This window comes from Typopeltis vanoorti, chromosome 4, assembly GCF_054136105.1.
Source record: "Typopeltis vanoorti isolate ZY-2024b chromosome 4, IOZ_Tvanoo_1.0, whole genome shotgun sequence".
NCBI classification, from domain to species: Eukaryota; Metazoa; Arthropoda; class Arachnida; order Uropygi; family Thelyphonidae; genus Typopeltis; species Typopeltis vanoorti.
The window spans coordinates 92149046-92162025 of NC_143552.1; the positions used below are offsets into that span (position 1 = coordinate 92149046).

General features: G+C 36.2%; 1 protein-coding gene across 1 annotated transcript in view; it reads left to right on the plus strand.

Moving 5' to 3' along the window:
- LOC150107495 (uncharacterized) overlaps window positions 1-12980 on the plus strand; it is a 1121546-nt gene that overhangs the window by 791832 nt on the left and 316734 nt on the right. Inside the window, exons 60-61 of the mRNA XM_090392112.1 lie at window positions 1129-1455; window positions 8226-8432. Of these exons, the coding sequence (XP_090248238.1) occupies window positions 1129-1455; window positions 8226-8432 (534 nt within the window). The remainder of the gene's footprint in view (window positions 1-1128; window positions 1456-8225; window positions 8433-12980) is intronic.

Below are 12980 nucleotides of genomic sequence, written 5' to 3' on the forward strand. Positions count from 1 at the left end.
AGGGTTTAAACTGGAATTTGTTTTTGCTAAGCTCTGCATTAATCATATTTGTATTATACATTCTTTTCTGTTTGGGTGTGAAGACTTGCCTGTATATGTGAGTTTTGAGACAATGAGCTATCTATCATTCCTATTTTAATAAATTGCCCTAGTTTTGAAAATGAGTGTAGTGATTATTTTATAATCTGTCTGAGTTCTGTATGCTCAGTCAGATTTAATCAGATTCATTGAGTATCATCCTAGTTTTTACATAGCATTAATGTTTACCATCTCAATATCATATAAATTATATATTTATTAATTTAACTAATTGTATATATAGTTTTAAAAATTTGGTTTCTATTTATATTTTACAAATTTGAATCATTTTTATATTTTTTTTACCTCTGTTTTATAACCATCTTTTACATTGGTTTTTATACTCTAGTTTTTATTTGTTTAGGCTGTTTTATTTATTATAAATACCTTGTTTACATCTAAGAAAGGTTTTGTTTATTATTATTATTCTTTTCTTCTTCTTCTCCCTTCTACGTATTAGGCCTACTGGCTTGTTATAGAGGAGCTATCTTCAAACCTTGTAAGTCATACCCGTCCCAACGATAAGGTGACTATGCCTCCCAGTATATTCTATGGCTGTAGCTGCGTGTGTTTGTTCACGGGGCCGGTTTGCCTGCTTCTGGGAGGAAAACCCCAGATAAACTGAGGAGAAAAACCCTGCTGTCCATGCCCAAGACTGTCTGACTTGGTTATGACTGAGAAAGATCCTTAAGCTCCTCACATCGGTGATGGGAATTGAACCCAGGACACTCCTTTCCCAGGCATATGGTTGCAAAGTGCATAGCCACTAAGGCTAACTATGTGGAAAATATTATTATTACTGCTATTTCTATACATAGATTTTAGTCCTATATATGCCTCTTATTTATTATGTGTATTCTGGTGTGACATGATCATAGATGCCCTTTCCCAATTAAACCAAGAAATAAATAAACAATTCTGGTATTATTTTCATAAGTTATATGTTTATTATTATGTGTTTTATAATAATAAAGAAATAAAAGTAATTTATTTATATAAATATTATAACATATAGTTTGCCCTTTCTCTCTTTATTATTCTTATTATTAGATTCTTACTGATGAGGTTGGTAGTCAGAAAGGCAGAGTAAGAGATATTTTGGCTTCAGCAAAGAAACTGATGAGGGAATCTTCAAGTGATGATCTTGCCTTCATTCGGGATAAAGCTGAAACCTTGAAAGAAATGTCTGCCAATATTTCACTTATATGTGGAGAGAGGTTAAATACTTTAGAACAAGCTGTTCCATTAGCTGAACATTTTTTTGACACTCATTCTGATTTAGTACCATGGTTAGATGAAGTGGAAGGAGAAGCAGAGCTATTGGAAGCTCCAGCACTCAATGCTGTTCAAATAAAAAAACAGCAAGACAGAAATCAGGTGAATATTGTAATTTTTCATTTTCATTATAATTGTTTAGATATAGTATTAGTAGATAATACTGTGCAGAATAAGAATTACAAACAGGATTATTCATTTCATTTGATATCTATCAAGGTTTGATATGTTCTCAGCAAGCCAAAACCCAGTAGAAACCCATTTGCTCATTAAAACAATAAACATAAACATTCCTCTAAACATCCCATCTTTTCTCATTATTTATTTAAGAAGTGAACATTCTCCATCTTTATCAAGAAGTATGTAGATGCAGTGGTAGGAACACCAAAATGCCCAGCAGACATTCTCATCAAAACAACCTCTCAGGAACTCCATTGTGCAATATCAGTCTGGGGAATACCGACAGTATTACCTCACCTCCCAACACACAAAATTTTGGACTTTTCTTGAGGAGTAATATCAAAATGAGATTTCCTTAAGATTCCCACTGATTAAATTTATTCTCAGTTAAAAGATAGCGAGTGGTAGTCATAAAGGGGAATTCTCACAATTAGGAATGGTGTCTTAGTGCTTACTAGGAATTTCATCTTTATAATAAACAACTCAAAACACCACCATCAAAGAAGCAGGATATTTCAATTGCTGCATTAGACTCTATCTCGTAAATAATTTGTAATGTTTGAAATATATTTGCAGTTATATTGCCTATTATTGCTCTGTCATTTGTTCCTAGTGTGTTAGTAAAGAGAACAACATTTGTAATGTGGTTCTCTTTACATTGTAAATGCACCCAAATGAACTAATTTCAAGGAACAACATCTAGCCGTTTCTTAAGTATGCCCCTCGACGTAAGGCACCTACACCTACTCATAGTGGAAAGGACCTCCCAGTGGTGGTACCTGGGCCCTTTACATTCTTATTCTTTTTTCTGTGCCTTTCTTCCTATATTCTTTTCTCTACTTTTCCTGAGTCTTTTTTAATATCTTACCTTCCAGACTACCATCACTGGAGTCCAGTACATATCTGCCATGTTTGTTGTGCATTGTGACACATTGTGAAAATCCAGAAAGGGAGATCCTAGCAGTAGTCTTGCACTAGTACTTTGCCCTCTGCTTCAGCAAGATGGGTGGTCCTGGATGGCAGGCTAGGATCAATAAGATAGTGCCTTGCCCACAAGAGTTGCAATAAGTCTCCTTCCCACTGGTTTGAGGGCAGAATCCAAGGCTTACTTTTGTGCCTGTATGACATCCAGGGTATCTCTGGCATTCTATTCCCAAGTAGCTGCCATTGCCTGTGGAGAGTGGGCATCGTTGTATGGGCTATGTCAAGTGGGAAGCTCTGACATGGAAACCAACTCCTTATGATTACGAATAATTTTTCCTCTACTAGTCTATCAGGGGGGGTCCCTCATAAATCTCTAACCATGACCAGAAACCATTGCAGCATCAAATGAAAACAAAAATTTAACAAAAAAAAAACATCAGAGACAATAATAAACATGTCATCCTTTTTGATATTGCATTCAACTAACAAATGTTCACTTGAGAAAATATCACCCATATTCATAAAGGAGGTTTTGGAAGATCTCCAAAATCAGGCAAGAGCTTCTTGCCTGATTTTGGAGATCTGTTCAGGGGACATTTTTGTAGAAACAAAAACTCAAATACAGTCAGAGCAACTCATCCCTGCAACGTTTATAAGAGAAATAACGATGACAGTTACCTTCACAAAAGTTTGAACTACTCTCAAGGAGATATAAAGATTTGCTCTAAAATGTAAGACCACAGAGTAACATCCACGAGGAGAATACTCATACAAGGTAGTCACCAGGTACCTACTATGAATATCATGTTACTTTCAACACATCTAAATTTTAAAAATCTGTGATGGCAGAATATCTGTATGGCCAAGTTAGGCTCTATATTATGAACTATTTACACTTCTTTAAATGGCAGGAATATGTCCATTCTCAAACTACCTCGAAATACAATTGTTGTCAAAGAAGTATAGTCATTTTCAAACTGCCTGTCATGACTCTGCTATCTGTGTCTGATGTGGCAGCAAAGATCATTGAGAAAGCAACTGTAAAGAATGCATCAGAAGAGAAATTACTGTTCATGTTGGTCCCACTTTCTCACAATTACAATATCCTTGAATAGTATGACTTGAATGCTGTCTCTTTAAAACATATAAAAGAGAAATATGGTATGGGCTGAGTCCTGAGGATGTGCCAAAAAATGGTCCCACTACATGTGAATCCACTAGGGAAAAAATAATGTAATGTGCACCACAGAGGATCAAAGACATGCTTCCACACCATTAATAGATATCATAGATATTTCTGTTCCCAAACAATAAGATAAAACAATTAAAATACCTAGTGCCTTAGAGGGAGTACAGTTGGACAGTGATTTGGATATTTTTCCTCGAGACAAAGAAATGATGGTTACTGGCTGTCCACAATTCTTCAAAAAGAAAAAAAATCCAAAGTCCAATAAAAACAAAACCTCACAAATCAGTAGTCAGATGATACTAGGAAAAATTATAAAAATGAAAGCTTTCTCCAATGGAATTTTCATTGATTTCAACAAACCAATGACAACATGAAAGGTTTCTTGAAGAAGTATAAACCAGTCTACTTTTGGCTACAGGAATTGTGCTTGAAGCCCACTGATGATTCGATATTATGAAATATAACTAATATCATTCATTAGGACGGAATTGGTCTCCCAGGTTCCAAGGGGATAAAGAAGCTGTGGAAAGGGTGCAAAGAAGAGTTACAAAGATTATATCCGGATTATGGGATTTAGATTATGAGGACAGATTGCGAGTATGTGGATTACAAACTCTGGTTAACAGGAGAAAGAGGGGTGATATGATAGAGGTCTATAAACTTTTGAATGGGTGTTATAGCATTTCAACTGATGAAATTTTTCGTTATATGGAAGGTGGGGAGAGAACACGGGGGGAATCCATGGAAGTTAAATTTATTTGCAGTCTAGAAAGGGAGAAGAGCTAGGTTTTTCTCCCAGAGAGCAGTGAGTGAGTGGAATAAATTGCCCTTACAGGTAGTGAGTGCATCTAGTGTGAATGAATTCAAGGGTAGATATGATAGCTAGGTTGGGTAATTTACAGCCTCGCTCGATGAGTCTTTGACTCCCTGGAGTTCTCAGATAATAATAATAATAATGGAGGAGACCTGCTCATGGAGGAGATACCATCCTTGTGTCCCTCTGTGTGAAGCACCTGTTTATGGTAGAGGAGACCTCCCAGTGAAGATGCTGGCAATTTTCATTCTTCCTTTTTTTTTTTTCTTTTTTTCACATATTCTTCACTCTACTTCTCCTGAGTCTTTTTTACCATCTTATCTTCCAAACTATCATCATTGGGAACCAACACCTTGCTGCTATTTGCCATGTGGTGTGACCCATGGGCATCTGTGAAGGGGCGGGGGATCCTTTTGCACTACTTTGGCCTAGGATCAATTGGCTAGTGTGCTTGTTGGCAAGGGTGTTGCAGTAAGTCTCCTTCCCCATGTCCCTGGAACTGGGCCCAAGTCTTCCAGTGGTGCTCACTCATCTTTTGAGATGGTCTTCAAACCATCTCTTCTAGAGATGATATAAATTACAGATATGAAGAAATTATATACTTGGTTTAATCCTTTATCCAAATGTAAGCAAACAAGTTTGCATCTGTAGTATTTTCAGGACTGGGGCAACTCGTATAAAGAAGCTAATGACTTCACATCACTTGCGTTAGTATCCCATAATGCAAAGCACATATCCTTACAGACATATAATGCTATGCATTATATACATGTCTGTAATACTATGCATTACATACATATACATATAATAAATTTAGTTTAATCCTTTATCCAAGTGTGAGCAAACAAAGTTTGCGCCTGAAAGTATCTTCAGGACTGAGGTAAGGTGGTACACACCAGGGCAACTCGTTGCAAAGGTGAAGCAAGCTACCAATACTCCTGTCTCAGTATCTCCTATAATGCAAAACACATCTCCTTGCGTATATGTCTAATGTTATGCATTAAGGGAAGGGCCACTACCCAGACTAGTTTCGACCTTTATTGAGGTCTCTTCAGTGGGAGCCAGGCCCAAGCTGAGATACCAGGCAGAAGCATTCGCAGGTCATCTCTACCTATTTGCAACGAGTTGCCCTGGTGTGTACCACCTTACCTCAGTCCTGAAGATACTTTCAGGCGCAAACTTTGTTTGCTCACACTTGGATAAACGATTAAACTAAATTTATTATATTCTAACCAAGTGAAAAATAAACTTTCAACATCTTTCTCTAAATCCAGAGTAATTTATTAAAAATGGGTGGCACACCATTTGGCAACTTCTATAGGTAGAGATGACCTGCGAATGCTTCTGCCTGGTATCTCAGCTTGGGCCTGGCTCCCACTGAAGAGACCTCAATAAAGGTTGAAACTAGTCTGGGTAGTGGCCCTTCCCTTAATGCATAACATTAGACATATCCGCAAGGAGATGTGTTTTGCATTATAGGAGATACTGAGACAGGAGTATTGGTAGCTTGCTCCACCTTTGCAACGAGTTGCCCTGGTGTGTACCACCTTACCTCAGTCCTGAAGATACTTTCAGGCGCAAACTTTGTTTGCTCACACTTGGATAAAGGATTAAACTAAATTTATTATATATTCTAACCAAGTGAAAAATAAACTTTCAACATACATATACACACTATATACATGTCTGTAAGGATATGTGCTTTGCATTATGGGATACAAGGCAAGTGATGTGAAATCATTAGCTTCTTTATACAAGTCGCCCAGTCCTGAAAATAGTTCAGGCAAAAATGTTTTTCTTAAACTTGGATAAAGAATTAAACCAAGAATATAATTTCTGGGTATCTGTAATTTATAGTATAACCAAGTGATAAAACGTACAACAACTATCTTCTAGAGATGGTTTATTTGAGGTTATCCAGTGTGAGATACAGGTGAATAGGACAAAATAAATTGTTGGTGTCGGCTATATGTGGTGGCCATGCATTAGCAGATTAGCACAATGAGTATATGCTAAACAGTTATCATTGAAAACTTCAACTATAGGTTTATAGATTGGAAGGAGGAAAGGGCAGATAGAAATGCATTTTATACAGTTACCAAAGTTTAATTACCTGAAACAGCATGTTATGGATGGAAGGTTTTGAGAGTGTTGGATCTGGTAATAGTAGATCTCTCTTTAACTACAGCAACTCTGCCTCTAATCGGGTAAAAATGATCATGCAGTATTATACTCAAAGATTGCTCATCATATGGAATTATTCATAGTCAAGAAAGGGTTTATATGGAACTACATATCTGGCAATTATGACAAACTTTGGTGGCAGCTTGGTGCAGCGCCATGGCTACAAGGACTGAATGTCAGTAATGCATGGGAATTGGTCATGGATTGTGTGAGAGAAGAGGCACCGGACTGCATACCCACGTCAGTAGAATAAACCAAGTGAGGGGTTAAGTGGATGAATAGAGATGTAATGCAAAAGCTGCAAAAAAAAACATTTTAGAGGAATATGAAGAGAAATCAGCATACTCGTGAGCAGTACAGAGTGCAAGCAAGAAGAGTAATTAGTATGGTAAGAAAAGCCAAATTAGATTATGAGAGAAAATTAGCTAAGCAGGCCAAAATAAATCCAGAAGAGTTTTTTGTTGTGTAGCAAGTAAGAGGAAGAAAGACCATGGAAGGAAGACATTAATAAATGCTGATACTGCTACATTTTGCAAAGCATTTGATGGAATACTGCATGAAAAACTATTACAAAAGTTGGAATAAATAGGAATGGCTATGAAGCTGTGGCGTGGATAGGTGTGGCTGACAGAAAGACAGACACCAGAGAATAGTATATGGTTGAATGGAATCTCAGAGAATGAAGATGGCTAGTGGATTGCCTCAGGGCTCTGTACTAGGGCCACTACTCTTTAATTTGTATATCAGTGATACAGGAAAGATTTAAAGGGGGATATTCATTTGTTTGCTGAATACAAAACTGAGGAAGCTATAGTTGATGAAGGATGAAACAGATATCCTCCAGAATGATTTACATAAATTGGCATTTTGGGCAAAGGATAATGATTATCAATTTAATGTTGCAAAATAAAGATTATGCACTTTGGGTTGAAAAGGTTGCATACTGTGTATCGCATTGACAGTACTAGATTGCAGAAAATTAATGAGGGTGGGGACTTAGGGATAATGATGGACCTAGAGTTGAAGTTCAGAGGGCATATTGCAAAAGTTGGTAAAATAGCTGAAAGGATTACTTGGTTGTTGAAAAATACACTAACAAGTAAAAATATGGAGATTATTATCCCTATTTATATGGCTATAGTTCAGGTGCATCTTGATGTGCACAGTTTTGGTCACCTTGGTTTCATGAGAATATGGGTCCCAAGATGAATGAGTCTTCTGACTTCATGAAGATACTTGTATAATAATAATAATAATAACAATAATAATGCATCACCAGCCAGCTCACTCCATTAGAGAATCAGATAAACCAGTCACCAGATAGTTGATTAATTAAGCACTTCTGGGGAAGAACAAGTAATGAAGTGTTCACTATCGATAACCACATTGTTATATGGAATTCATTGCCAGTGATAGCATTAAATTAAATATGTTATAAAATTAGATTTCAAACCTGTAAATGGATGATTAATTACTTCAAAAGAAGTAAATAATTGTTTAACTTTGTTTTTTGTATCAAGCTTATTTGACTTATGAGTATGGATTAAAATGTGTATGATATTATTATTATTGATTTTTTAGTCGCTTTTACAATCAGTGAATGATCACAGACCTTTAGTAGAAAAGTTGAACAAGACTGGAGCTGCTCTGACTAAGCTATGTGGAGAAGAAGAAAGTGTGAAAGTGATTGACTTTTTACAGTCTGATAACACTCGTTATAATGCCTTGAAGAATATTCTCAGAGAGCATCAGAACACACTTGAAGAAGCTTTGCAGGCAACAGCACAGGTGATTTCAGTTCTTATTATTCATAGTATTATTATTATTACCAATAAAAACCTTATTAAAATAGAAAAACGTCGAAATAGTTTTTATGTAAATTAATGTAAATATTTCATGCTCATTAGGCATGAAAATCTCTGAACAGTACTTGGAGCATTTTAACAAGAATAAAACTGATTTTGTGTATCGATTTATTACTGTGGATGAAACTTGGATTCACCATTACGCACCAGAATCCAAACAACAGTCAAAACAGTGGACAGAAGTCAAATGTTCAGTGCCAAAGACAAAGTCTGTTCCATCAGCAGGAAGGGTCATGGCATCGGTGTTTTGCGATGCTAAAGTCATTTTGTTTATTAAAAAGGGTAAAACAATAACTGGAGAATATTATTCCAATCTTTTAACCAGACTAGATGAAAAAATTCATGAGAAAAGACTTAGTTTGCAGAAGAAAAAAATCATCTTTCATCAGGATAATGCACCTGCCCACAAAGGTATTTTGGCAATGGAAAAATTAAGGTATCTGCACTATGAATTGTTGGAACATCCACCCTATCTCCCCAGATTTGGCTCCGTCTGACTTCTATCTCTTCCCAAAACTAAAACTCTTTCTCACTGGTCACCTTTTTTCTTCAAATCAAGAGGTGATTGCAGCTGTAGAGGGGTATTTTGCAGTCTTACTGAGAACAACTACAGGGACAGGATAATGGTGCTGGAGCATCGATGGAATAAATGTATTAGTCTTAAGGGAGATTATGTTGAAAAATAAAAATTATTTTGAAATTATAAATTCATTTTTTCATTAAAAGGCCGAGAACTTTTCCGACTACCCACACATTTTGATATATTTTAATCTTTGCCTCACATTCAAAAGGAAGAGATTCTGTGCTAGGGCAAGCTATAACTGCACTCAGAATCAGAATGCATGGGACATGTTAGAAAAGCAGATTCAGAATCCAAATCCTCCTCTGTCAAATCTAAGCCAGTTAAAGGACTGTCTGGTGAATGCCTGGCATGTTGTAGACATGGACATAGTCCAACACCTTGTGGAATCTATGCCAAACTGCATATGCACGGTAATTCAGGCTAAAGGAGGTCCAACACAGCTTTAAATAAATGTTTCTAATTCAGTGACTGACCAGTGTGTGTATGTCTATAAAGAGTTTAACACTTAAATGTTAGTATTATTATTAGAATATCATAGATCCCAAGGATTCATTGTAGGAGGTGCTGCTCCCTGTCAAGATATGCTCATCAAACTGCACATTGAACTACTTTACCATCTATTTATTGACCTCACTCTTTAGCCGTACATTATTCCACTCACATCCCTTGTTCTCTCCATCTTAACAAAACACTCAGTGATGGCCTCTTTACTTCTCTCTCTCTCTCTCTCTCTCTCTCTCTCTCTCTCTCTCTCTCTCTCTCTCAGTGTATACTCCTCTCCAGCATATGTGTCAATCATATCATTCCTCTCTCTCTCTCCTCCAGGCTCTTTACATTTTATGTCCTCAATTTTTCCTCATATCCAACATGCCAGAGATGTGACACTACCTTAAGCATTCTTTTTCTGGATCTTTATTTAATGAATTCATTAAGGAAATAGTTATCATCATTATCATATGGGCATCTCCTTGGAGTCATAATACTCACTGCAGGTTGCCTGCACTAACCATCATTTGCACAATAACATTCAAATCTCTCCTTAACAATTATGATAGCATATTTGCAACTACCTCAGGTTGACCATTCCATCCATTAGCCACTCTCCAAACAAAAAATCTAGTCCTCACCACAATCTTACTCAACTTAAATAGATGTACTTGGTTTTCTCTGCTCATGTCATATATTGAAAATTTTCTTTTGCATCTATCTATTAAACCCTCTTTTACTTAAGATTATTCTTTTTTTTTTTTTTTTTCATATTTAATGTATAATATATAATACATTTGTATGTAGTGCATATAAATTAGGAAAACATAATATCTTAAATACAGTAATCCCTCGATTAATATGCCTAATGTGTTCTTTAAAATGGGCATATTAATCGAAAACACACACTAATCAAATATAATAACCTATGGGAAAAAGTATAATTCGTTCCTCGAATTTTTTTTTTTTTTTGACCCTTAATTTTTTTTATAAAAGAATTAGGGTATGCTCAGGTCCTAGTTAAAGGAAACCCAAAGCTGAAAGACAATATAACATATTCAGAATATAAATTTATTATTCTACTTCTTAACAAAGAATTGAGCTAATTTAGTTTTGGCAGGTATTCTGTTTCTTTTTTTCATACAACACAGTATGGCCCTATTGCCTCTTCTACTCTTCTGCATATTTTTCTGCTTCTGTCTTATCAGTGTCAACCTCTAAGCATTGCTGCTTAAAAACTTTGATTGTACAAGAAATATTTTCAAATTGTTTCTGTGAAATCTCTTTTGGCTGACTGTCATTGATTAAATTTTCTTCATATTCTTCAGGATCTTCCTGCTGTGCATCTAAATTTAGCAGGTCAGAATCACTCAATTCCTCAGAATGAGATTTAATTAACTCTTGGACGTTATCATTGTCAATCTCATCAAAACCCAGTTCATGCCCAGTGTTAGCAATTTCCTCAATAACATTATCCATTTCATTTGAAAAGCCTCTAAAATCGTTTGCACAATGTGGAAGAATGTGCTTCAAAATGGCTCTCATATTGCTAGCAGTAATTTTTATGATTATTATTACGTGACATCTCCAGGGAGTCCAAAGGCTCATCGAGGGAGGGCACCTATTCTATAACTCTTTCTCCACCACTCAATCAACCAACTACAACCACACCAATGCCATCTACTGTCTACCACCACTAGTATTTCCACAGACAATCACAAACATCCATGCCCACAAACTTGCAGTTTTTTGGCTGGAGAGCAGATATGCTAACTACTCAGCTAACCAGGCCAGCATTCTTGGAATTCAGCTATTTTGGCATTCATCAATCTTGGAATTTCAAGATTGATGAATATTTTCAATAGCAGATTTAACATTGAATTTTTTCCAGAATTCTACTACTGAATTCATTATTTAAGTCATAGAATTCTCTCCAGTCATAGAATTCTCTCCAGATGTTGCTTCTATTGCCTGCTTAAATGTTCTCAGGTAGTATGCCTTAAAGGTTGTGATAATCCCTTGTCCATAGTTTGTATGAGAGAAGTTATATTTGGCAGTATTTATTTTATTTAGCATATGGCATAATGAAGACACATGACATCAGAATATATAAATACATATTTGTGCAGACAATAAAAATGAGACAAGTAATGCACATATACAGATATCAGGTAAAAAAAGAAAAAGTCACTAAAATTTTAAATCTAGTTCAGATAGCCAATCAAGAGCTGAAGAATCTGTCTCAAAAAAGTCTCTCAGGTCACCAGAGTAGACTCATATGTTGCAGCCTCAATGATGTGCCAGATGGTTTGGTTTATGGCCCTACTTGTGTAAGCTGTCTGCACAGATACCATGTCCTGTGTGTATCCTATTTAGGCTTTTCCATATATGATGTGGAAGCTCAATCCCTTTTGGACTTTGGTGGGGAAGGATATACTTGTTTAAATCTGGTGGCTATTTTTCTTTACAAGTTTCTAGCCATTTCGAATTAACATTGAAATTGCTTTTACTATTCCTTTATATATGGGAGGTTGTCATGTATTGGTAACAGGGGATTGCTGTTTATTTTTTTGTACTCTTTTACTTAGAGCATCTTGTCTGCACAGGTTTGGTGGTGTAATATTGCTCAAAGTTGGAAGCTAGTAGAGGGGGAGTGGATTTGACACAACCTGTTATTGTCCTCATCGCTGCATTTATTTGCATGTCGATTTTCTTGATATGAGGGCTGTTTAGCCATACTGGTGAACAATATTCTGCCGCAGATTAGACTAAGGCCAACGTGGAATATTGCAGTGTAATAGCAGAAGAACACCATGTTGACCACACAGTTTTTGTATGATATTATTACGGGTTCTGATCTTTTACAGAGATATTCTCCAGATGTCTTTTGAAAGTGTTCTATCCAAGGTAACACCCAGATATTTAGGGAAATCTTGGTGCTGCAGCATTGTGTTGTTAAAGCTGACCTGAAGTAGGTGAAAAGAGCTAACCTTGGTCTTATTGAGGTTTGGTGTTAGTCTCCATTTATGAAAGTATTCCCCAATGGTTCTAAGATCATTTGTGAGAATATCTTCAGTTACTTCAATGCTCTTGTATTGGGTGGTAATTTTTTTTTACCTAGTGATCGGTACATCAGATGTATATAAGTTGAATAAAATTGGTGCTAATACTGAGCACTGTGGGAACCCATTGTTCAGCTTTCTCAGTTTGTTCATTTTGTTTCTCAGTACCACATAAAAAAACCTGTCAGAAAGCATGTTACCAATAAGTCGTATGATGGATTGGCATGGTATGACTTGTATCAGCTTGTACAGCAACCCCTCTTTCCATACCGCGTCGTATGCAGTAGTAAGATCAACAAAGACAACAGAGGTTTTCAAACATCTCTGAAAGCCTGCTTCG